The following is a 27,298-nucleotide window of genomic DNA, read 5'->3' as shown; positions in this document are numbered from 1 at the left end:
CTTTCATATACCCTCTATAACAAAACCGAAATCCTATAGTATTGAATATATATTTCAATTGTAACTGATGTTTAATAACCTGCCCAAAGCCCCAAATTGTTATAGATAAGACAAATATATAGGTACAGAAATATATCTTCATGTTTGTGAGTTTGATTGGATGTTTACATAGCTTCTTTATCCTTTAGTCTTAAGTTTTTAGCAATTTTTTTTTCATTGTTTTTTTTAGTGAATTGAAGCCTTTCATATATCTTTTACTATAAAGGCCAAATCTTATTGTATTGAATATATATTATCATTGTAACTTATGTTTAATGTTCTACCCCATAAAATGTATCATTATTTTGATGTCTTAATTTGAATTGATTTGTACTGCATAATTCTTATTCACCAACCTAGCTATGCCTTAATCAATATTATAGTGTTTTCATTAGCCACCACGCATTCCATGTACCTAAATGGTCAGCAAATGATGAGGGCACCAAATAAATTAATATGGACATTTGAAAAAGTTTGTTTAAAACTAAAAAAATAATTTTCAAATTTTATATACTTTTTAATGATACACAAAATTTTATAATTAATTTTTATTAAAAAGTAGTGTTTTTTCTACTTTTTGAATTCTAGAGAAAAATTTTATTGTTTTCATTTTGGTATGACAAAAATTATATATATTACATTTGAGCTTGTCTTTATAATAACTGAAAATATGATTATGAAATACATTATTATTTATTAAATTAGTCCAAACTACAAAAAATATATTTAATAAGACCACCTAAGAATATTATCACCCGCAACGCACGGGGTTCGCAACTAGTTAGCACTAAAATCCATTATAGGTACATATTTGGTTCTTTAAAGTCCCTCTAGCATTAAAACATAAAGTATTTTCTTTTTCATTTTTCATTTTTTTTTCTTTTTTTAAAAAATTGGGGGTTTTCAGTTAATTCCTTGTATATGACAACATAATGTTTTTAAGGTTTTATAGAATGTATAAACTAATAATCAAACTTGGTTTGCTTATAGTGAACATGTTCTCACACACTTGATGATGTACACTTTATACACACAATATCTATGCTTTCATGCTAGATGTCCAAATTTAAAATTTAAAATAAGTGGTATGTAAGGACAATGTAAAAACTAAGGAGTGTGCTAGAATCAATGTCCTAATTCAAGCCAACTTAGCATTGTTTCTTTTCTTTTTTTTAAAGAAACATGCATAATAAAAAAAATATAATATAAATAAATTTGAGATTAATTACTCTTACTTCCAGAAGAAAATATGAATCAAATAAAGAGGAGTTTATCTCAAAAAAATTCTTTTCATCGACCACTAATTGTTGAAATAGTGGCATTACAAATGGAGAATCTTATTTGACCCCGTTGAGTAAGCTCTATATTTGAAGCAATCTGCCTTTCCATGAAGGCAGGTTGCTTTGGAGTAGGCAGATCCAAAATCTCACTCTTAAGCATTGAAATAACAGTAGACACATTTGGCCTATCTCTTGCCAATTCTTGCACGCACAGTAGTCCGACATGTATACATTTTGAAATGTCCATTTGAAAGCATGGATCCCATATTGTTGGGTCTACCAAAGCCATTATGTTGTCATCTTTCCACAATTTCCATGCCTGAAAATTAACAAGTGTGAAAGACAAAAATTGAAATTGATCAATCTTTTTGAAAGTAGACCATGTCAACAATGAATAAATAAATCAAATAGATAAAATAGCTTTTGATTAGAGTTTGACTAAATTTTCTAATATTGTGAACGTTATTAGTTAGATTTACCAATCCAGCGAGGCCCGAATATTGCTCCTCATCGCAAATGCTAGTGTTTCTTTTCCCACTAACAATCTCTAGTAATAACACGCCAAAGCTGAAGACATCTGATTTCTCTGAAAACATCCCTCGCATTGCATATTCAGGAGACATATAACCACTGTATACAAACATAGAAACACATCCATATTATTTGAGTATAAGTGGTGCCATCACCTAAATTTAATTTCAACAAAGCTCTTACTATGTCCCGACGACCCTTTTAGTTTTTACTTGATCTTCATTGCCTCCAAATATTCTAGCCATACCAAAATCCGATATTTTTGGATTAAGCTCTTGATCTAACAAAATGTTAGATGCCTTTAGATCTCTATGAATAATCTTTAGTCTAGAGTCCCTGTGAAGGTAGAGCAACCCTCGACAAATTCCTTCAATAATGTAGAACCGTTTCCTCCAATTAAGGAGTTTTTGGTGGACCGGATCTAATCAATAGTAAGCCAAATAAATCATGTATGAGTATAAATTTGTATAGAGAAAAAAATATAAGATTGAGAAAACAATTTGGGGTAGAGTTAGCACAAAAGTATGCTTCAAAGGACTAAATTAGCACAGTGAAACTTATTATTAAAATTCATTTTGTTTTGTTTTATGTACTGACTTAGTTGATATTCAAGATAAATAAGTGTATGAACTAACCAAAAAGAATTGCATCCAAACTTTTGTTTGGCATATATTCATAGATTAACATCTTCTCTTCTCCCTCAATGCAGCAACCGAGAAGTCTAACAAGATTCCGATGTTGGAGTTTAGTAATCAATGCCACCTCATTCATAAATTCTTCCAGTCCTTGTCCAGAGGCTCTACACAATCTCTTCACTGCTATTTCTTGTCCATTATGCAATTTACCCTATAAGAAAGTAAAGAATATCAGCACATATATTTTTGTGAGGGAAAAATGAACTCTACATAAGAAACCATTACCCTATAGACTGGACCGAAGCCACCTTGTCCAAGCTTATTAGCCATATCGAAGTTGTTTGTTGCTGTTGCCAATTCTTCCAAATTAAAGATTGGTAGATCTTGGAGTTTCACATCGTTTAGGTAGTCAAACAGTAAACTCTCATTGCTTTTACTTTTCATAGCTGTTGCAAATTATATTATTTAGCAAGCCATCTTGCAGTGCCTAGTCTCTGCAGCAAATTAATGGACAACTGGGCATATTACCTCTCTTTTTCTTAGCCATCCACCTCCAGAAGAAGAAAGTTGTGCTGGCTATAGCAATCACTCCAATAGTCACTGTAATTGCGATGAGTACTCTCAAATTTCTCTCCTCTTCTGTGTATAAGAAAAGTTTTAAACTAATTCAGTCAAAATTGAGTAAAGAAATTTAACATAAAAATATTGAAATCCTATTGCATTTGTTGTAAGTAACCAGTTAACCAAGCAAGTGGTCCAACTGCTGGATGATCAGAAGCATACGATTATAGAAAACTGTGACTTAAAAGTTAAAACAAATCAACTTACCGAATTCTAAATTGGCCAAACGAATATATATATCTGATCCTCCAACAGAGAAATGTCGTAGGTCAATTAGGTTTCCACTCCATGACAAACAACCAATGCCAGTATAATATCCATAAGCTACACAAGAACAATTCTCCAAACACTGCTTTCGACAATCTTCTATATTCACATCTAGTGCCAACTCTGCAAAGTCTGGCACTTTGATCGTCTCCAGTTTTAAAAACCCATCTGCTTTTCCTTCTTCAATACTATTGTTCGTTCTTTCACACTGCAATGGTGTCCTCCTGACACATCCACTAGTCCAATTTCCTCTATTCCATTCCTTAATAATCTTCGGCTCAAACCCTCTCAGACAACTGCAGATTGGTGAACTCAGTAAATCACAGCTTCCAAATGCACCACATGTGCCATAAACATCGCACTCATCTTCTGGATTTTTATGCACAACCTCCCAATCCTCTTTCCCATCATCCCAATATGTATGCACTACATTTCCTTGCCAATCCAAAACAATTTTTGACAAATGTAACATGTCCAAACCAGTAAAAGTTCGAAAAACAGTCCCGTTTGTGTCATCAATGAATGTAAATCCAGTATAATATCCTGGATTCCAGTTTGGCATTCCAATAAAGACCTGACCGTTCCATGGACCAGACCGCCAAAATGGGCGACCCTCTTTCCAAACAAATGCTTCAGGAATTTTTGGTGGATCAATGCCTGAGGAGAAGCTACCAATGGATGGATCAGAAGGGCTTTTCCATGATGTCAGCTGTAGTCTCTGATCTTTCTTTGAACTAGTACTAAGTTTCATCCTTGACAAGATGGTATCAGAAGGATGTTGAAAACTTTCCCATAGTACCAGTCCTGTAGTATCAACTCGCAAAACAAGGTTTCCGAAATCCCCAAGAGTGGCACTAGAATTGGTTACAGAATTTGAAACATTCGATGACCAAAGAATCTCTGCCTGTCCATTTAGTACCACTAGATTGCCGTCCTCAGATATAGTAAGAACCCCAGAAGAATCCTTGAGAGGTTTCTCTCTATTAGCTACCCAGATGACAGTGAATACAGAAATGTTATTATACCAGATTCCGAGGTAGCGATTGGTAGAATTTTCAGGGCTGAAGAATCCTAGTTTGAAAACACTCCCTTTGGAAATTATGTATTCAGAGTCGTTGATGGATTGAGATGATCTAATGGTGTCAATGGCGACGGTTAAGTATAAACAGAAGCAGCAAAGGACAGGCAACAGCAACAGGTTTGTCTTGCTAAGAAGTCCCATAACTTGCTCTGAGCTGCTTGTGAGTGAGAATTAATTCAGAACATGCTGCCATATTCTTCTAACCATTTATGATTTTAGCTTTCAGTTTTCTAGGATAGACGTCAACTCAAGATGTTCAAAAGTCTAACATCCCGCAAATTTGTTCATGTCATTAAAATCAAATTATCAAAATGTGCTTATACCCCAGGCTTCAAGTTTCTTCCTTCGACAGAAAAGACAGGTTGAAACTGAATACAGATAGGATTGGTTACATCAGAGAGAGAAATAGAGAAATGAGAAAATTTTGGAAAAACGCGTCTGGATCCAATCTAGACTTAAGACCGGATGGTTATTTAGTCAAGATACAATTTGAGTAATAATCATGGATAATCAATAAATCACCAACACACCATGCTTACTTTGGAATTAACGATGGAAGGAGGCTGTGTTCTGTGCACTTGTCTCCTTTGTCTTCAATAAACAATACCAGTTGATTTGCATTTGGGTTGATTGGCAACCTATTCAACAACACCCATAAGTGAGTCTTTTTTTACTCTTTTCAGTTTTTCTCCTTCCTCTCTCACTCTCTCTTCCCTCATTTTCTCAGTTTTTCTCATTCATCTCTGTTTCTGATTAGCTTTTTCTTCTTTCCTTCATAGTTGTTTTATTCTATAGAGTTCCTCAGATTGCTAAGCTCAATTGCCTTCCAATTATAATCTCCACAGATCCATGTGTGTGGTTAAAAGATTGGACACTTCAAAAGCTAAATACTGTTTAATCTACTTTATCAACTCCCCATGTGTGATGTGACTTTTCTTCAATTCCTCTTTATTTTTTATTTTTTATTTTTTTTGAGAAGATATTTTTTTTATAAGATATTTTTGTTTAATTGTGCGTCCATATAATATATAACACATAAATTGCCTAGTATATCGTATAAGTATATAACCTTAACTCTATGTAAACAAATAATTTCACAACAAATTTAATATTTCTCAAAGTGACAAGCTATTAATGGTTGATAATAAAATAGTATCAATAATTGGTCCAAATAAAAATCAATAAAAACTTATCAACTCAACTATTATTAGAAAAGTTATGAAAAATTATTGTGTTTATAGTATTGCTCATCATATAAATATAAAATGTATTATTTGATTAGATATTTAATTTCTTTTTAGATATTTAAATTTTATATTATACTAATTATATATAATTTAATTTGAAAATATAGATTTACGGAAATTTTATTTCATACCAGATAGAATTTTTACTCTAAACTACTCTAAGTATATATGTGTGTGAAGCTCCCTCTTAGAGACTTGAACCTCAGTCCTTACCTCCCACACCCTACAATCATTTATATTTATGGAGTGACCACTGCACTAAGGGTGCGCGATGGTTTATGGAAAATTTAAATATTATTAATATATATAATCTTATAAATTAATTAAAATCAACAAAAACACATTCAACACCCTGATGTCTTCACTCTATAATAACATTGTGAAAAAAAAATTATTTCATTTTTTGGTCGACCCTCCCACACACAAAATCCTAACTTCACCACTGCATGTTAAGTTGACGAAGGTTAAACCTACAACAGGTTTTTTTTTTTTTTTTTTTTTGAAAACAGAACTTGACGACTAAAATGTTACTAATATTTTTACAATAATTATTATGCAATCAATAAATATTGTTATTAATTATTATGCAATCAAAAAATATTGTTTGCATAATAATTATGCAATCAATAATAAGTATGAAGTTATAATGCAATCTGTTAGGACATATGTGGATTATGTTAAGAACATATGTCATTTAAAATTGGCTAATCCTTTGACAAAACGTACTTTACTTATAATTGGGTAGATCTAGGATATGTTTAATACTTTAAGGAATATTAGTTCAAGTCCAAGTATTGAAGTCATGCAAATCTGTTCAAGAATCAAGTGAAGAAATGTTAAAAGATTAGACACTTCAAAAGCTAAACATTGTATAATCTATTTTATCTACTCCCCATGTGCGGTACGACTCCTCTTTCCTTCCTCCTTATTTTTTATAATTTTTTTTTAGATAATCCTTTTTTTTATAAGATTTTTTTTTGGTTTAATTGTACGTATTATATATTTATATATATATATATATATATATATAAAACATATAAATTGCCTAGTATATCATATAAGTATATAACCTTAACTCTATGTAAACAAATAATTTCACAAAAAATTTGACATCTCTCTAAGTGGCAAACTATTAATGGTTGGTAATAAAATAGTATTAGTAATTGGTCCAAATAAAAATCAATAAAAGCTTATGGACTCAACTATTATGAGAAAAGTTATGAAAAATTATTGTGTTTGTAGTATTGCTCATCATATAAATATAAAATATATTATTTGATTAGATATTTAATTTCTTTTTAGATATTTAAATTTTATATTATATTTAATAATATATAATTTAATTTAAAAATCTAGATTTATGGAAAATTTAAATATTATTGATATATATAAACTTATAAAGTAACTAAACTCAACAAAAACACATTCAATGCTCCGATGTCCTCACTCTATAATTACATTGTGAAAAAAAAATTCATTTCATTTTCTAGTCGGTCCTTCCACACACAAAATCCTGACTTTGCCACTGCATGTTAAGTTGACAAAGGGTAAACCTAAAACAATTTTTTTTTTTTCTTTTGAAAACAGAAATTGACGACTAAAATGTTACTAATATTTTTTCAATAATTATTATGCAATCAATAAATATTGACACTACTATATGCGTGGAGGCTTTAAGAATTTTTTTTAGGGTGGTCAATAGGAAGATAAATCTTAGCTAAAATGAATCTTGTAGTAGTCTATGATGTTCCCTTATTACAAGAAAATAAAATATAAACTATTAGTTCATTTGGCATATAGTTTTATAATACAATAAACATATTAATTATTATTGTTAAGCAAAAAATTAGATAAACCGTTCCCAAATAGATATTAAGAAAATTTTTGTTGCGTTAACATTTGCTTTTATCTTCACTCAATCACTCTTAACCTGTGTCACACCCCTAGTCCCCCACTCAATAAATAACAAATTAAAAGCATTTTAGATTTAACAATTAATTTTTATTTTCAAGGTTTTAGATTAAATTGGCTTGTTATTAGGCTCTTTTTTTTTTTGGCTTAAAATTACCAAGATATTGGTAAATAATTATATTTAAGATTATTTTAGTTGTGCTAAAAAAAAATAAAGTCAAAGTTTTCAAAATTTTATTTTAAAGGGTCAAAAAAAAAAAACTATTTTATATGTTATATATTATATATTGTCGTTTGCCAAGTCAGAGGGTTCATTTGCGCTCTGTTTGTTTCGCCGTAAAATATTTGCAAAAGTAAAATATTTGACATGCAAAATATTTTACTGAAAATATTTTCATTTTTCAGTGTTTGGTTTGCATTCTTGAAAATGTAAAAAATGTATGTTTCAGCAAAATGAAAATTTTTTAACAATCTCACAACCACCATCTGATCCGGCAAAAACCAACCCACCACCATCCACCAACCCCCAAACCACCACCGCACAAACCCACCCACCACCACCACCCCGACACTCCACTGACCATTCAAATCCACGGAGAAGAAAAAAAAAAGCCAAAGCCAGCCAACCACCCACCATAACCCACGAACCCAGCCCTCACCATGGCCCACAAACCATTCCAATCACCCAAAAACTCAGTTATCACCATGACACAAACCATCCCAGCCACCCACCACAACCCATAAACCAACCAAAAAGCCCAAATCAATAAACCCATGTAGTGGCAAAAAAACCCAGATTTGAGAATCGGTGGGTGAGTTGACGACAATGGAGGTAGAACCGGTGGGTGTATGGTTGGACCAAGAATCGCTGGGTGTATGGTCAAATCTGAGAACCAGTGGGTGTATGGTCGGATCAAAAAATTTGAGTGGTTGAACCAAGAATCGGTGGGTGGAGGTGTGGAGCTGATGATGGCAGAGGTGGAGCTGGCGATGAGAGTCGTCGGAGATGGGTGGTGCCGTGAACCTGAGAGTGGCTTGATAACTCTGGTTTGTGGGGATGGAGAAGTTGAGAGTGAGAAGGGAGAGAGTCATGGGAGGTATCTAATGGAGAGAGCATGAGAGTGACTGAGGTATCTGAGGGAGAGAGCGTGCGTTAGAGGGACTGAGGTTTGAGGGAGTGAAATTATCGGGGTGAGAGGGAGAGAGCAAATGTAAAATGTTTTACCAAAATTTTAAGTGTAAAATATTTTACAAAAATTTGCCTAATTGATTTGGTTGACTGAAAATATTTTCCTTTTAACTAAATATTTTACTACAAAACAAACACAGTAAAATGAGAAAATATTTTCCTGAAAATATTTTACATTAAAACAAACAAAGCGTTGAACTTCTTAGCTATGAGCAGTGCCGCCCATATGGATTGAGACGTTATTTTTATCTAAACCAACCACAAGTGGGAAGTTGGTAAAATGTCAGTGTAATACTTTTCTCAAGCACGTGATGACTTAACGTGTATATTTTGACAAAAAAGTTTTTGATGAACATCTACAAGCAGGTCTCACGTGGGTAAAAATGTGTCTTTAACAAAATCACTCTTAACCTGTGTCACACCCCTAGTACCCCACTCAATAAATAACAAATTAAAAGCATTTCAGATTTAACAATTAATTTTTATTTTCAAGGTTTTAGATTAAATTGGCTTGTTATTAGGCTCTTTTTTTTTGGCTTAAAATTACCAAGATATTGGTAAATAATTATATTTAAGATTATTTTAGTTGTGCAAAAAAAAAAATAAAGTCAGAGTTTTCAAAATTTTATTTTAAAGGGTCAAAAAAAAACTATTTTATATATTATATATTATATATTGTCGTTTGCCAAGTCAAAGGGTTCATTTGAACTTCTTAGCTATGAGCAGCGCCGCCCATATGGATTGAGACATTATTTTTTTCTAAACCAACCACAAGTGGGAAGTTGGTAAAATGTCAAGTGTAAAGTGTAATACTTTTCTCAAGCACGTGATGACTTAACGTGTATATTTTGACAAAAAAGTTTTTGATGAACATCTACAAGCAGGTCTCACGTGGGTAAAAATGTGTCTTTAACAAAATCGAACCTGTCACATATAACATGTGAAAAAAAGAAAAGAAAAGAAAAGCGTAGTTTCACCTAATTTTTCATCCTTTCTCGCGTTTGGAGGTTATTTTATTTTATTTTTTCTTTAACCCAATCTTTTATATACGCAATGGCGTCTCATACCAAATAGGAATCCACAAACCAAGGAATCCAGTTGCGAGGCACCTATTGCATGCAACAAATGCATTAGATACCTTATTATTATAGTGATGGAGCGATTGATAAGTAACTTACATACTATTTGTTGGAGAAAAAAAAAAGTGACTTATTCGATTGTATTTTATGAAATAAAAGTAATGAACCCCTTGAACGGGATTTATATATATATATATATATATATATTCTTTTACAAAAATTATTTTGACTCACCTAAAATAAATATTTGAACACTCTAACTATAAATTTTGCTTAAATTTAGCTTAAATACACTTGAATATGATCATTTTAATATTACTTTCACAACAATTTCACAATAAATGGTAAGTGACAAGTTGTAACTAGTCTTTTTTTGACCCACAATTGACATTACTTTTTTACCTTTTTTTTTATTGCTAATATATCACCTTTTTTTTACCTACCTTTAAAAACTTGCCACCTATATTTTGTTGTGAAATTTTTGTGCAAGTGTTGCTCTTAAAATATTTAATTTTATAATAAAGAAAAAAAATGTTTCAAATTTTTGCTCTTTCAATAAAAATAAATAAATAAACCTTCTATCTGGAACTCTAGTTTACTTTTCCGTTGACAACAAAATAAAGTTGTTTTTCCTTGCACTTTTCTTCTTTATCAACAAAAGGTTACACTTTGGTTCCAACCAACTAATCTATATTTACATCTATGATTTCTTTCTTCATTCTCTCTATCTCTCTTATCTTTGTTTGATCAAGTAGTTTTCTTAACTTTTATCTCTATTTGCTCAAATTCTAAGAGAGTGACCATGTGTATGGTTAAAAAACTGTACACTTCAAAAGCAAAAATTTATATTAGTTTTTTTTTTTCTTAGTTCACACTTACTCTTAGTCCCACTTCTAGGTTTGTTATTATTCTTCTTTATCATATATTTCTATTTAATTAATATTACATATAAATATAATAAGTTATTGTGGGGTCGGAGAATTTATGACCCCGGCTCACTTTATACTAAGGCTCGAGGCCCGAACCGAGGAGAGATATTGCCGAGGACGCACAATGAAAGTCCAAATGGCCTAAGGATATGACCGAGGACGATCTTGTTCTCGGCATCCCAAAGTGCCCCTAAAAGAAGGGGCGAGCATAGTGTAGGAGCAACCCAAGTAAAAGGCTGTCAATACTGTAATAAAGAACTCTGCGCCTGACAGGTCCATGCTCTTCACCATGCCTTTCAGCTTTTACAACCACCCCCAACCACTTTAGGTATGGGCTAATAGGACAAATCTCAACCTCAGGAAGTTGAGTTTACATGTGGACACTAGAGGGAGGGTAATTGCTAGTATAAAAAGGAAAGAGAAGCGATACAGAAAAGGGGGGGACAAATCGTCTCCCGAACCATGGAGTCCGGAAAAAGGAGGATAATAAGAGCACGAAGCTCCATAAACTCCTCGGACGAGGTTCAATGACCGGAGCCACCTAAACCACTGTCCGGTGACCAAGGCCTAGCCTTTCAAACCCATACTCTACAAATTATATTGTTTGAGCCTTTAACGTACGAACCCAATACCATCTTGGGGTCGTTACAAACTGAGTCCCTACAATTATTATGCATTCAATGGTTGTTGTTTTGCTGATCTTTAAACTATTAATAAATTTTTTAGACTATTACACGATATAGTTGTATTGTGTAATAAATTGTATTTATTTTAGATTATTGTATATAATATGAAAGTTGTATATACAAAAAATAATAATAATAATAATAATAATCATTTTATTTTTCAATCGCTCCCGTGATAAATTCCTAGCTCCACCACTACTGACCCCCCTAGAAAAAAATCCTAGAGCCGCCACTACTCAACTGGCTCCTTTTGATATTTCTCACAAAAATATTCAAGATTCAAATAAGCCTCCTGTAGGAATGATAGACCCAGTAGTATATATATGTATGTATATATATATGTATTGGGCTGGGGGCCCGATCTGAGGACATCTAGTAGTCCGAGAACGGGTAAATGCTATCATGGAGGTCTGCTTTAGTGAATGAAGAAATGGGGTCTGGTCATGAGGGTCCAGGAAGGTGGTCCGAGGAGGAATGCCTTCTCGGCTGAGCAAAGCAGAGGTCAGATGGTGTGGTCTGCCATCCAAAGCAACATTCTGGGAGATTCTATTGATAAGGATACACATCATGAAAGCACAGGACAAAGGAAAACTATTAAATATCTAAGAGAAAATTGCTACCACCGCATTGAATGCTCTATACCTAACTCTCTGACCGCATTAATGTGGAAGTGATACCTAAATAGTAATTTTTAGCCTTACAACTGCCCCCTTGAGACTTCAGGACGACGCTAATGGGATAGGGTTCAACGCCAAAAACTTGGTTTACACGTGGAGGGTAGAGATGAAAGAAGGAAGATAGTATAAAAGAGAAAGAATACCCTGAAGAAGAGGGATTGGAGAATTGAGGGAGAAAAACACTATAACCATTGAAATTGGACTTGTACTCAAATCCAAAAGAAATATATACACTACAAAACGCGGGGGTCTTGGGCCGCGTTTTTTAAGCTGTGGCTATAGAAAACGCGGCCCAAGATGGACTGACGCCGCGTTTCATAAAAACGGGGCCATAGACAGGTTCTTAGGCCGCGTTTTTCAAACGTGGCCATAGACGGGGCCTTAGGCCGCGTTTTTTTGAGCTAAAAACGCGGCCTAAGGACCTCCGTACTTTATTTTTTGGCAAATTTTTTTTTTCTTTTCCTTAACTGTGGCCACGTTTAAAAAACGTGGCCATAGACAGGTTCTTAGGCCACGTTTCTTAAACGTGGCCATAGACGGGACCTTAGGCCGCGTTTATTTGAGCTAAAAACGCGGCCTAAGGACCTCCGTACTTTATTTTTGGCAAATTTTTTTTTTCTTTTCCTTAACTGTGGCCACGTTTAAAAAACGTGGCCATAGACAGGTTCTTAGGCCACGTTTTTTAAACGTGGCCATAGACGGGACCTTAGGCCGCGTTTATTTGAGCGAAAAACGCGGCCTAAGGACCTCCGTACTTTATTTTTTGGCAAATTTTTTTTTTCTTTTCCTTAACTGTGGCCACGTTTTTTAAACGTGGCCATAGACGGGACCTTAGGCCGCGTTTATTTGAGCTAAAAACGCGGCCTAAGGACCTCCGTGTTTTATTTTTTGACAAACTTTTTTTTTTCTTTCTTTTCCTTAACTGGGGCCATTCAATAGTAACCCAAACACCCTAAAACCCCATTTCCCAGAGCCACAAAACATTTCAAACACAAACCATTTCGGTCAAAAAAAAAAAAAAAAAAAAAAACACAAACCACAAACACCGTCGCCGTTGAGCTCAGCCGTCGCCGATGAAGCTCAACGGCGACGCCGAGACTCCAACCCACACCGAGCGTCGCGATCGACGCCGGTCGCCAGCGCTGACGCGTCGCGATCAGCGTCGATCGCGACGCTCAAGCGTCGCGATCTGCGTCGATCGCGACGATCTGCGCAGATCGCGACGATCGCGACGATCGCGCAGATCGAGACGATCGCGCAGATCGCGACGATCGCGCAGATCGCGACGATCGCGCAGATCGCGACGATCGCGCAGATCGCGACGATCGCGCAGATCGCGACGATCGCGCAGATCGCGACGATCTGCGCAGATCGTCGCAGATCGCGACGATCGCGCAGATCGCGACGATCGCGCAGATCGCTACGATCGCGCAGATCGCTACGATCGCGTAGATCGCGACGATCGCGCAGATCGCGACGATCTGCGCAGATCGCGACGATCGCGCAGATCGCGACGATCGCGCAGATCGCGACGATCGCGCAGATCGCGACACCGGGCCGCCGTCGATCGCGACACCGGGCCGCCGTCGATCGCGATCTTTCTTGTGGGCTGTTCCACTCGTCGTTGCTCTTGGTGGGGTTCATTCTGTTGCTCTCACCTCCCTTGGAGAGGTCTTCACTTGGTGTGTACAGATAAAAAAAATACCCTTTTGCTTAGAATTACTGTTTGGCATTTCTGTTCTGATTTTATTGGTGGTTGATTAATTTTGAAATTTTCTGGGTTTTTGTTTGAATTTGAATTTGCTGGGTTTGTATTTTTGTTTTGAATTTCTTTATTTATTTAAAATTGAAATTTTAAAGTTTGAAAGTATTAATTTTAAAAATTTTAATTTTAATTTAAAAAAAAAAAACTTTTGATTACCGAAAATTAATTTTTGGTATTCAAATGTTTTTTTTTTTAAAAAAAATTTAAGGGTATATAGCCGCGTTTTAAACGTGGCCTAAGGTTAAACCTTGGGCCGCGTTTAAAACGCAGCCCAAGATCACAACCTTAGGCCGCGTTTAAAATGCGGCCCAAGACCACAACCTTAGGCCGCGTTTTAAACGCGGCTATAGGACCCGGTCTTGGGCCGCGGTTAAAAAGTGTGGCCATAGGACCTTGAGTCCTATAGTCACAGGTTTTAGGCCACACTAGAAAGCGTGGCCTAAAAAAACACGGCTATAGGCTATAGCCACGTTTTTTTGACATATAGCCACGTTTTAAAAACGCGGCCATAGAACCTTTTTTTTGTAGTGATACAAGAACTAATCTCCTCAGACTGTGCCGAGGACAATTTTCTTTGGGTAAAACTAGTTTATCTTTGCTTTTTTGTCATCTGGATCCATTATAATTGTTATCCAACTCATTGGAACCTAGTTTTCAAGCCCACTCTCTACAAATTCATTATATTGGGCTATTTGGGTCTAAATCCTTTTACCTTTTGGGCTTGGGAACAAAATTGTGCTCATACACCTCCCTTCTCATTATTGTAACTATCATATTTTTTTTTTTCAAGTTTTGCAATTCAAATTAAAATTAACATAAATCATCAAAGTTTTTAAATTTAACTTATAAATTCTTGTGTTCAAACTTCTACTTCAACCACCAATTTTTATTGAATATGAATATGGCATCGTAAAAATAGTACACTGAAATCATATTTACTAAAAATTAAAATAATAATGTTACCTCTCAATTAACATCACTTCAGCTCTATTTGGTTAGGATTATAGAAAAGTTGGAGAATAAAAAAAATGATAAAAGAATATAAAATATTTTAATTTTCTACCATAAGTGTTTGGTAAGAGTACTAATGGAAAAGTAGAATGATTGAAATTAAATTATTTTTACTATGCACTTATTGTAGTTTGAAACAATGAGGGTAATGAGAATAATTTTTTAATTTCATTTTTTCAAGTCATTGGCTTCCCAATTTGGAAGTAACAAAAACGATAGGCCCAATGGAAAATCTCCTCCCATCCTATTTTGTTCCTCTTCCTTTACGCTCCAACCAAATTATAGAAAATCAAATTTTAGTTTTAGTTTAGTATTGGTATCGGTATCAGATAATGGATACTTGGATTTTGTTTTGGGTTTGGATTAATTTTTATTTATTTATAGAAAATAGACATCAATTGCATTAAAACAAAGAGGCCAAATTTGCCTGAACAACATGAAGTGTTAGTTTGGATACAACGTTTTTTCCTCAACGTTTACGTTTGTGCTGTCTCGTGCGTTTTTTAGTGGGTCCCGTGCACTGTTTACAGGACCCGTAAGTACTTTTTCCAGCAAAAACAACTTTAAAATTGGATCCCACGGCACTATTCACACATTTAAAAATTATTTTGTTATAATGTTTTCAGTTTTTAGTAATAAGTGATATCCAAACAGATTCGAAGAATGTCTTGTGGTACATCTTCCATCTAAACAGTTAAATTAGGCAAAGTAATTGCCTTTCTAGCAAGAGAGTGAACTACTACGTTCCTTTGACGGCAAATGTTAGAGAAATTAATGCAAGAAAAATGAGAAGCTATATAAGTCTCACATCCTGAATAATGTAACCATGAAAAGCTAAAGATAGATCATGGTTAATGAGGTCTTTAAAAACAATCTCCGAATCACCCTCGAACATTGCTTGACTGATGCCCACCTCTAAAGCAAACTCCATCGCCCTTCTTGCTGCCAAAGCCTTAACCTGCGCATAGGTGGCTTTAGGTACAGTTCAGGGGGTTTATTTGAACCCCTTGAGTTGGGCCAAAAAAATATATTATATATAATTTAAATTTTTTTTTTTATTTGACCCTCCTAAAATAAATTTTGAACTCCCTAGATCTAAAATTTTTGTAAGCCCAACTGAAATGAATTTGAATATGATCATCTTGACAATATCGTGGTCTTTTCAAACACACACACAAAAAAAAAAAAAAAAAAAAAAAAAAAAACCCCAATAACAAACCAATTTGGTCTAAAAATATGGGGGGGAAAATAGTAAGCCTAATAACAAAAGTATAAATTTGTTCATCCTAGATCTAAAAAAAAAAAAAATCATTTATATAGATCTTAACAAATTTGAAATAAACTAATGCATAAAAGTTTATTGTATATTTAGATCTCACTTGGAGTTTACTTAACAACAATAATTCATATGTTGATTGTATTTAAAAACAATAGATGATTTCCAAGATTTAATCTTAGTAACAATAATTAGTATCTTTATTGTATTAACAAACAATATGCAATGAACTTATGTTTATAATACGCTCATAATAAAGTCTAAGTGGTAGATTATTATTAGCTGTTATTGACAAGAAAAAAAGTAATTTCAGTAGTAAGTTTAAATTAGAACTAATAACAACTTATAACCCAAAATTTTTTGAAAAAGTATTGTGAAAATGTAGCACTTCTCATCTTGTATTTTCTTGCTAGCATGGTTGTCAAAATCTCGATCTAGATCCTACGATCCTACGATTTTACGATCCCACCTACCCAAAACGATTTAAATCTTTCAAGGATCTTTGCGATCTTTCAAGATCGGTAGGATCGTACGATTCTGATGATCCCAAACGACCTTGGTTTCTTGTAATCTTCTTTAACTTGACAAAAGGCTCAATTGGACCCAAATTAAAAATAAAATCCCAATAGACCAAGTTTTTCCACTTTAATGTATAGAGAGTGTCAGTTAGACTCAAATAAAAAATATTCTAATAGAGTATCACATTTTGAGGGTTTTGGCATCTTTAAATAATGCTTACAAATGAATGTAGTGATGTATGATAATTATATCAATAAATGTATAATGTATGTGATTATTTAATATACCAATGTGTATTTTTTGTTTTTTTCTCAAATAATGTAGGATCTTACGATCTACAATCCGATCCTACGATCCACGATCCTACCTACCTCCCACGATCCTACATAGGATCCCGATTTTGACAACCTTGCTTGCTAGTACATACTATGAAAAATTTTGTAATAAAGAAATCACCTAGACCACAAGATTCACCCTTTTTCTTCTTCTTCTTCTTTTTTTTTTTTTTTTTTTTTTAAATATCCAAAATGTATCTTCTTACTGACCCCCTTAAAAATATATCCTGGAGCTGCCACTGTGAAAAAGAATTGTGGGAGATTTTGTGGCAGCATTTACTCAGTAGCAGATCTTAAGTTTTATTTGACCCTTTTTTATTTATTTATGATTTTTCAAATTTTGATTTATGGGATTTTTATTTTTAAGATTAAAGACCAAAAATTTGCTGTTGGATTTTTTTTTTCCCCTCTCGGAGTTTAAGCTAGGCTTCAAAAACAAAGGGCCAGGTTCAAGTAAGGGTGTATATATATATAAAACTCCAGGTCAAGGGGTTCATTTGAACCCCTTGACTACAACGTAGCGTCGCCCATGTCTTCACTATCCAAACCCAAAGGAAAAAGATGGTCTCACACACAAAAAAATATGCCGCTTTATAGCCACAAGATTCTACTGTGGTGCTACCGCTTGGACTATCCTTGATATCGCCATCGTCACTACGTAGTTTGTATTTTTTAGAAATACATGTGGGTGAAAAAGCGTGAAAATACGTTTAATGTAATTTAAAAACTAAAAATATGTGTTAAATACATGTACCAAAAAACACCCTTGAAATAAAATGTGAAAAAAAAAATAGCGGGCAGTTTTGCATCAAAATGTTTGCATTTTTTAGCCCACAACCCTTGAACAAAATTTTCAACCCTTGAAAAAAGGATTGAGATCTTTTAGAGTTCCTGGGGTACTCTACTATATAGAGTTATTTTAATCTGAACCTTTCATTTATAATAAATGGTCTAGATTTTGTCATATCATTAATCCACTAACAAATCTACAAAAATAATGATTTTAAAAAATAACTGCTCATAAATGATAGTTATTACCTTAAATGCAAATAGTAGCTATGACATTGCAGCATTAAATGCAAAAGAAATTTGCTTATTTATAAAATTGATTATTATGCACATAGACCAAGAAGCATATATATATATATATATGTATGATATATGAATGGCAGAGACATTTGGGTTTTCATTCCAATTTTTTTAATCTTCTATTAATTTTATTAAAATTAAGCATATACATGTTTTTTGTTTTTTTTTTCAAGTACATGATTGGCACTTAGGATCATAAAATATGATTTTTTTTTATGTTCCATTTCAGTCAAACCTATGCTTTGAAATTAACAACCAAAACAAAATGATTTAAAAAAAAAAAAAAAAACCAAAACGATTTGTGGAACAAATTGAAAAATGAAGAGGGAAAGGAAAAGATGACTTTATGTTTTCTTAGAGATCTGATTTAGGTAAAAGAGGTAAGACAATAATTATCATTTATGAATAATTATTTTTTAAATCATTATTTTAGGGGATTTGATAGTGAATTAGTGATATGAAAAAATCTATCTTTTATTATAAATGAATCGTTAAGATTAATAGAACGCTATGTTCTCTAATAACTCTAGAAGATGTCAATACTTGAAAAAATCCCACAAAAGAAATTTAAAAAGCATACAAGTTACTCCGATCAGGTACAAAACTTGATCATGGTAGTCACAAACCCTAATTTCGTCTCCGCCTTGCACTAGCGAGAGTGGTGGCGGCGGAGATGGCGGTGACGCTTTCCGCTCAATCCGCGATCGTTTCCCTCTGGAGCGGAACTGACTCAAGTCCAACTCGGATCGTCCGGTTCTTTTCCGCAGTCGATCTCACCCGACCCGCTTCAATCGCAAGAGTTTGCCCTGGCTGAAGGAGAAGTCGGCGTTCCACTTCTTGGTGCTTCTTGCTGTCTTCCTCTACGCAATGTCGTCGATGGTGTTGCAGAGCTCAATCACAGCGGTGTCAAGGCAAGGAAGCGAGCGAGGCCGGAGGTTGAATAGGGAAGGATTGAGGATCGGTAGCTTGTTGAAGTTCTTGCCGCCTAGGGTTTCGAGAAGCGATGGTCTCGATTCATTGCAATCGGAGCTGAAGCTTGCACTTGTGAGTTTTTTTTCAGTTTCTTTGGCATTTGATTCTAAGTTATTGTTTGCATGTTTGATTTTATGGCTTTAGTAAATAGTTCTCCTAGAAGGGAATTTGAGTTTATTTCCTTTTATTTTTGATAGTGCATTGGAATTTCAAAACTCACATTAATGCTCTGTTTGGTGGCTGCGAAAATTAGAGTCCATCAACGTGTTACTTTTGCAGTATTTTCCTCAATTTTTGAAACCAGAGGCCAATGGGAAGGCCACAAACTACTTAGCCTATGTTTTTCACATTCTTACAACAAATTTTGACTACATTATGTGACATTATGCCACTGTGTCATCACATGTTGATGCAGGGTATATATTCCTTACACGTTTCAATGGGAAAGATCCACATTTCATGCCGGAGAAGCTTTTGCTATGATTTCCGCTTCTTTTGTTTCACCTTTAAGAAACAATTTCATGTATTTCTTGTTTATTAGCTAGCTACTCTGCGACCAAGTTCTCTAATTATGATGAGGAGAAGGTGAGGAGAGAAGAGAACACAGTGGGACCCATGGCTAAGAAGGAGGAGGTGGAGGTGGAGGTGGAGGTGGGGTCCAGCTTGACCATGGAGAGGGTGGCTGTGGCTAAACAGTATATAGAGAGCCACTACAAGGCTTAGATGAAGCACATCCAAGAACACAACGAGAGGTAACTGTAGAGAATGGGGTTGTGATAATTTGGTTCATTTTGGAACGTGAAACTGATTAAATTTGGTTGATTTTGGAACATGGGCTTTTTTTTTTTTTTTTTCCTTTTTTCTTTTTTGGGAGTGCTTGTTATATGTTATGTTTCGTGGGCTAGAGCAATTATTTTATGTGCTTAGCCAATAAAAAGAGAGAAGGTGGGTTTAATCTTGAAATGTTATAAGAAATAAGAGATGAGGGTTGTGTTTTTTTCTTTTTTGGGAGTGCTTGTCATATGTTATGTTTCGTCAGCTAGAGCAATTATTTTATGTGCTTAGCCAATAAAAAGAGAAAAGTTGGGTTTATTCTTGGCATATTATAAGAAATAAGAGATGGGGGTTGTGTTTTTTGAATTAATGTGGTTTAGCTGTTGTTGGGGTAGAAGTGGACTGCATTAATTTAAGTAATAGGAAAAGTGCATGTCTAAAGTGAGACTTTGAATGCTATACGTTTGCAATTTGTGATTTCGTGTATTCAATAAGCAATTTGTAGAATATCAAGACTAGGAACTATATCTAAAAGCCTTTGTAAGTATTTCAAACATGACATTGCTCAGTAAAAAAAGCCTCACACAATGTTCAGATTATTTAAGAGCAGGAATTATAGCACTCAACTGTGTAGAATTGAAGCTGAAATGTGGTTGCATTCCCTTATTTATGTCAGGAAATGCATGTCAATCTTTGAATTCTTCCTCATCCACCTTGTTATTTTTCATAATTCATCATCATTTTAAAAGTAGGTAGAACTAGTTAACATTACCTTTGTTAGAATTTTCATTTATCTTATATGGTTGTAAACTTGTGAGCTTGTGCATTATGTAATTTTTTCTTTTTATCTAATGGTTGCCATGGTCATGAATTAGGTACTGGAAATTGTCTCTTTTAGTGCACCTGGATAAATGCCCTCATCCTCAGGCTCATCAAACATTTATCAAATTAAATAAATCTTTTAAAGAATTGCAAGATCCAAATAAGGTGAGTTTCTCATGCATATGGGGTTAATATGTGAATCTATTACATGCTTCTATTTTTGCAGTCACATTCTATGATACTTCTTTTCATTCATCAAAATTGAGATCTCATACAGTTGACTTGGCATATGATTGGAAACCTCTAATAGCTGAAACTTATTTTTTGAGTGCAATAATCATATGCATAGGGCATTAAATATTTCATTGTGAAGAGTATAACTATATTTAAGATTAGCCACTATTTGTACTTGGCTTTTTGTAATTTCCAAATGGGTATAACTATAAAGGCAAGGGAAAATGATGATTTTTCTCTTTGTACTAGGGATGACGTTGATGGGTCTAAATAAACTATAAATAACTGAATTGGGAATGGGATGAGGAATTTCCCAATGTGAAAAATTAGTAGTTCTAACACGTTAGGAAATCTGAAACTTTTTTGAGTTATCTACGCTTTCCCAGACATTTACTTGTTAATTGCATTTGGGTAATATTGGTTTGGAATTATGCAAGGTGAAGATTGAAGGTTATGATTGTGGTGAGAAGTGGGTGGGTGATCTTCCAATGACTTGGTGCTTGACTTTGAAGTTTGGATGCCATGGCAACGGGGAAGGGAGGAGCTGATATTTTGGATTGTTATGGGTTTAATTTTGAGGATATTGGGAGTGGGTGCAAGGAATTTAAGGCTGTCTAAGAGCTTGGATGAGGAGACACGTTGCCCTTATATATTTAATTGTCAAATAATTTTATCTTTATTGCGCATCTTTGTTTAATCTCACATTGGTTTCAGGTTTTGATTCCCATAATGGGGTCAGATATAATTCTGCTAACCTTAGGTCCCTTCTTTTGCAACATACCAGCGGAATGGTTTGAAAGAATTTTGTATTCATAAAAAATTGTGCATTTAGTCTACCTTCATTGGTCATTTGGATTGGATCATTGATTAAATTAACTATACTATTCTTTCTAAATTTTCTCTAGTCTGATGACCATTGTTTGATTTTCTCTAGGCGAGGATTAATGAATTGGCCCAGCAACTATAACAGATTCAGCTAAGCAACTCCAACCAAATGCAGCTCTCCCATGCACCCTGATATCTTCTATTGATTCTTGCATACGTTAGTTTGGCCTAATGGGTGCATGATTATGTTAGTGCTTTCAACTGCTGTGAACAAGGTTATGTTGTTTATCTGTACGTACTACAAATGGTGTTTCCCCTCTTATATTCAAATGGATTAGTGGTGTTTAAATATCTCTGTGTTTCGGATATTCTTTGGCTGGATACTTGGCAGCATTGCTTCAATCAAGCTATAGACAATCAATTTTACAGCTTATTTCACAATATATGAGGCCATTGATATCACTTTTGCTATACACCAATATCATAGCATATCATCTCAACAATTGTGAATAATTTTTTTTTTTGGTGTGTATATATATATATATTTTGTGTATGATTGTGGTTAAAAAAAAAAAAAAAAAATCTTATTTTAAGGGTTAAGTGGCCCTTAAATAACCTTATTTATCAAGGGTTGTAAATGTTTTTTAAACCTTGGTAAAAGGTTATTTGAGGGTCTCTTGACCCTCAAAATAAGATAGAACACTTGTTTTGAGGGCCACGAAGGCCTTCAAAATTTCATTTTCAACGCTATAAGTTTCAAAAGTTATTAAGAGTAAATTGGACTTTCAAAATAGTTTTTCTAGAGTAATAGCGTTTTTATTTTTTGTTGAAATTTTGAGAATTGTAAAAATGGTCATATGTTAACCGAGTTCCAAATTCAGCGTACAGGAATATTGGATAAACAACTTTTTTTTTTTTATGAAAAGGAGAAGGTAATTGTGTACAATTGTTTTATTGGATAATTTTCCCTAGCTTTTTTAATATTGTAATGTCAAATCTGACTTGGTTTGTATCTATAAACGTAAACCAATGCATTTAAGGATATGGACATGACACGTGTCAATGCAAAAAAGGTCAAATGTTGTGCCTGTGTTCCATCCATAATGGAAGCCTCTAGTTGTGATTTGATGAAATTTGTGTTTTGGGGGGGGGGGTGGGGTGGGGTTTGTTTTCAATTCTTTTATGGGAAGAGAGGCTGGTTGAAATTGCAATACAAAGACGAGGGAATGGATATAGGTGCCAATCAGGACGACGAATAAATTTGTGGTTTAAACTTAAGGTGTCATCTCCTTATACCCTTTACTTTGAAAAATATAGATGTTATGTTGTTTAAAACATAAGGTAAAATAAATAATAAAAACAGTAATAAATGAGAGTAAAATGGCAGTTCAATATTTGAAAATTAGGAGAACTCACCTATGTTATGAGAATAAGTTTTATTTGTGAGGAAAATTATTAGAATATATGTGTGAAAATAGAACATTATCTCATCATGCTTTACGTGTACCCAATAATAACTTTATTTGTGAATTCTAAATAGCTCAACTAGTAAAAACTTTTATCGTCGAATAAGAGATCTGGGATTACATCCCAATTTTCACCAAAAACCAATTGGTGTTTTGATCGGATGATAAAAGAGCAACCATTAAGAGCAGACATCATTAAAACATAAAATAAAAACTCTATTTATGATCATAGTTTTTTTTCTTGTGAAAGTGAAGGTTTACTCACATTGGTTTTATTTTGCCATTAATTATTATGGAATCAATAAATATTGACACTACTCTACTATATGGATAAGCACATGATTTTTTCAAAACCATATCGTGGGCAGAATGCTAAATTTCTAAACCACAAGTGTCAAGTTGGTAAAATGTCAGAGATTAATAGTGTCATATTTTTCCCAAGCACGTGAACGTCTATATTTTGACAACAAAGTTTGATGAACATCCACATTAGTAGCAGGTCTCATGTGGGTAAGATGTATTTTTGTCAAAACCACATATTGGAAAAAAGAAAAGTGTAATTTCTTCTAATTTTTCTTTCTTTCTATAAGTCACGTTTAGTTATTTTATTTTATATTTTCTTTAATCCAATCTTGATATACCCAATGAAGTCTCACAGCAAATAGGAATTCACAAACCAAGGAACACAGTTGTGACTTGTGAGGCACCTATTGCATGCAACAAATGCATTAGATACCTTATTATAATGATGGGCTTTGATAAGTAACTTACATTCTTTTTGTAGGAGAAAAAAAAAATAGTAACTTATATGATTGTAGGAAATAATAGCTTTTAGTTAAGAGTATTGTAATTCAATTAGTACCTCCTGATGTTTCTAACAGAAATATTAAAAATTCAAATCATCTCCCCCATTGTTGTAAGTTGTAACTATCGCATTATGAAAAATAAAAAATAAATAAATTGAGGTTCAAATTAAATTAACATAAATCGTCAAAGTTTTCAAATTTAACTCATATATCCATGTGTTCAACCACAAAATTTTCTTGAATATGAATATGACATCATAAAGAGAGTACACTAAAATTATATTAACAAAAAAAAATAATAATAATAATAATAATGTCATGTCTCAATTGACATCAGTTCTACTTTATTGATTAGGATAATAGAAAAGTTGAAAGATAAAAAGTGATAAATTTTTATTTTTTATTTTTCCACCATTTGTGTTTGGTAATAGTGATGGAAAAGCAAAAGAATATACATTAAATTATTATTATTATAATTATGCACTTATTTTAGTTTGAAAACTAGAAAACAAGTACTACATTTTAATAAAAGATTTGATTCAAAAATTTATTTTCCACGTTTACATCATTGTAGAGCATTTGTGAATTCAAAAAAAAAAAAAAAAAAAAAAAACCAATTATTGAGATTTTAAGGTGTAATTTGTAGGCTGAGAACTACTACTATAGAATGGATTTAAACTCCTAAACAAGCGAATAAATTTAATCAATTAAAACTCTTAAATAAGGAAAGAAAAAGAATATTATAAAATTTTTATTTTTATTCTTCTCCATTTCATTATTTTCTCTGCTTCCAAATGAGCTGTAAGTCATCAAAGCAATTGTAGGCTGAGAACTACTACTATAATAGTATGACAATCATGTGTAAACTGGCACCTTTTTTGGATTCATATTGTGTAACCACAAAATTGTCACCAATTGTATAGAGAAAAAAATATAAGATTGAGAAAACAATTTGGGGCAGAGTTAGCACAAAAGTACGCTTCAAAGGGCTAAATTAGCGCAGTGAAACTTATTATTAAAATTCATTTTGTTTTGTTTTATGTACTGACTTACTTGATATTCAAGATAAATAAGTGTATGAACTAACCAAAAAGAATTGCATCCAAACTTTTGTTTGGCATGTATTCATAGACTAACATCTTCTCTTCTCCCTCAATGCAGCAACCGAGAAGTCTAACAAGATTCCGATGTTGGAGTTTAGTAATCAACGCCACCTCATTCATAAATTCTTCAAGTCCTTGTCCAGAGGCTGTAGACAATCTCTTCACTGCTATTTCTTGTCCATTATGCAATTTACCCCATAAGAAAGTAAAGAATATCAGCACGTATATTTTTTAGAGGAAAAAATGAACTCTATGTAAGAAACCATTACCCTATAGACTGGACCGAAGCCACCTTGTCCAAGCTTATTAGCCATATCAAATATGTTTGTTGCTGTTGCCAATTCTTCCAAATTAAAGATTGGTAGATCTTGGAGTTTCACATCGTTTAGGTAGTCAAACAGTAAACTCTCATTGCTTTTACTTTTCATTATTGTTGCCAATTATATTATTTAGTAATCCATCTTGCAGTGCCTAGTCTGCAGCAAATTAATGGACAATTGGGCACATTACCTCTCTTTTTCTTAGCCGTCCACCTCCAGAAGAAGAAAGCAGTCCTGGCTATAGCAATCACTCCAATAGTCACTGTAATTACGATGATTACTCTCAAATTTCTCTCGTCTACTATGTATAAGAAAAGTTATAAACTAATTCAGTCAAAATTGAGTAAAGAAATTTAACATAAAAATATTGAAATCCTATTGCATTTGTTGTAAGTAACCAGTTAACGAAACAAGTGGTCCAACTGCTGGATGATCAGAAGCATACGATTATACAAAACTGTGACTTAAAAGTTAAAACAAATCAACTTACCGAATTCTAAATTGGCCAAACGAATATATATATCTGATCCACCAACGGAGAATTGTTGTAGGTCAATTAGTTTTCCACTCCATGACAGAAAACCAATGCCAGTATAATATCCATAAGCTACACGAACAATTCTCCAAACACTGCTTTCGACAATCTTCTATATTCACATCTAGTGCCAACTCTGCAAAGTCTGGCACTTTGATCATCTCCAGTTTTAAAAACCCATCTGCTTTTCCTTCTTCAATACTATTGTTCGTTCTTTCACACTGCAATGGTGTCCTCCTGACACATCCATTAGTCCAATTTCCTCTATTCCATTCCTTAATAATCTTCGGCTCAAACCCTCTCAGACAACTGCAGATTGGTGAACTCAGCGAATCACAGCTTCCAAATGCACCACATGTGCCATAAACATTGCACTCATCTTCTGGATTTTTATGCACAACCTCCCAATCCTCTTTCCCATCATCCCAATATGTATGCACTACATTTCCTTGCCAATCCAAAACAATTTTTGACAAATGTAACATGTCCAAACCAGTAAAAGTTTCAAAAACAGTCCCGTTTGTGTCATCAATGAATTTAAATCCAGTATAATATCCTGAATTCCAGTTTGGCATTCCAATAAAGACCTGACCGTTCCATAGACCAGACCGCCAATATGGGCGACCCTCTTTCCAAACAAAAGCTTCAGGAATTTTTGGTGGATCAATGCCTGAGGAGAAGCTACCAATGGATGGATCAGAAGGGCTTTTCCATGATGTCAACTGTAGTCTCTGATCTTTCTTTGAACTAGTACTAAGTTTCATCCTTGACAAGATGGTATCAGAAGGATGTTGAAAACTTTCCCACAGTACCAGTCCTGTAGTATCAACTCGCAAAACAAGGTTTCCGAAATCCCCAAGAGTGGCACTAGAATTGGTTACAGAATTTGAAACATTCGATGACCAAAGAATCTCTGCCTGTCCATTTAGTACCACAAGATTGCCATCCTCAGATATAGTAAGAACCCCAGAAGAATCCTTGAGAGGTTTCTCTCTATTAGCTACCCAGATGACAGTGAATACAGAAATGTTATTATACCAGATTCCGAGGTAGCGATTGGTAGAATTTTCAGGGCTGAAGAATCCTAGTCTGAAATCACTCCCATTGGAAATTATGTATTCAGAGTCGTTGATGGATTGAGATGATCTAATGGTGTCAATGGCGACAGTTAAGTTTAAACAGAAGCAGCAAAGGACAGGCAACAGCAACAGGTTTGTCTTGCTAAATGCTAAGAAGTCCCATAACTTGTTCTGAGCTGCTTGTGTGTGAGAATT

The 27,298-nt window shown here is 33.9% G+C and overlaps 1 protein-coding gene and 2 long non-coding RNA genes across 6 annotated transcripts in view; 2 read left to right on the top strand and 1 right to left on the bottom strand.

The window, feature by feature from the left end:
- Positions 1–1,274: 1,274 nt before the first annotated feature.
- Positions 1,275–27,298, bottom strand: LOC126724970 (G-type lectin S-receptor-like serine/threonine-protein kinase At1g11330). Of its 2 annotated transcripts, none has more exons than XM_050429427.1 (8): positions 26,426–27,298; positions 3,314–3,761; positions 3,014–3,124; positions 2,771–2,931; positions 2,486–2,696; positions 2,034–2,271; positions 1,799–1,949; positions 1,275–1,638 (listed from the first exon to the last, which is right to left on the bottom strand). In XM_050429427.1, exons 1-8 carry the CDS (start codon positions 26,786–26,788, stop codon positions 1,330–1,332), a joined length of 1,992 nt encoding a protein of 663 aa, XP_050285384.1. In that variant the 5' UTR covers positions 26,789–27,298; the 3' UTR covers positions 1,275–1,329. The 2 variants fall into 2 exon arrangements, with proteins under 2 accessions (XP_050285384.1, XP_050285383.1); XM_050429426.1 differs by lacking the exon at positions 26,426–27,298 and adding an exon at positions 4,994–5,296 and having other exon boundaries at positions 3,314–4,822.
- Positions 3,316–27,298, top strand: part of LOC126724972 (uncharacterized) — a 40,273-nt gene continuing 16,290 nt past the window's right edge. The window contains exon 1 of the long non-coding RNA XR_007655227.1: positions 3,316–3,383. This is a non-coding gene — a long non-coding RNA (uncharacterized LOC126724972). The remainder of the gene's footprint in view (positions 3,384–27,298) is intronic.
- On the top strand, positions 18,655–22,256 carry LOC126724971 (uncharacterized). 3 transcript variants are annotated; one of them, XR_007655226.1, is made up of 4 exons: positions 18,655–19,211; positions 19,337–19,891; positions 20,789–20,900; positions 21,904–22,256. It is a non-coding gene; the product is annotated as an uncharacterized LOC126724971 (long non-coding RNA). The 3 variants fall into 3 exon arrangements; XR_007655225.1 differs by having other exon boundaries at positions 18,667–19,211; positions 19,555–19,891; XR_007655224.1 differs by having other exon boundaries at positions 18,673–19,211; positions 19,681–19,891.

This window comes from Quercus robur, chromosome 5, assembly GCF_932294415.1.
Source record: "Quercus robur chromosome 5, dhQueRobu3.1, whole genome shotgun sequence".
Classification (NCBI taxonomy): Eukaryota; Viridiplantae; Streptophyta; class Magnoliopsida; order Fagales; family Fagaceae; genus Quercus; species Quercus robur.
This window is presented reverse-complemented; position numbering and strand designations above follow the sequence as displayed.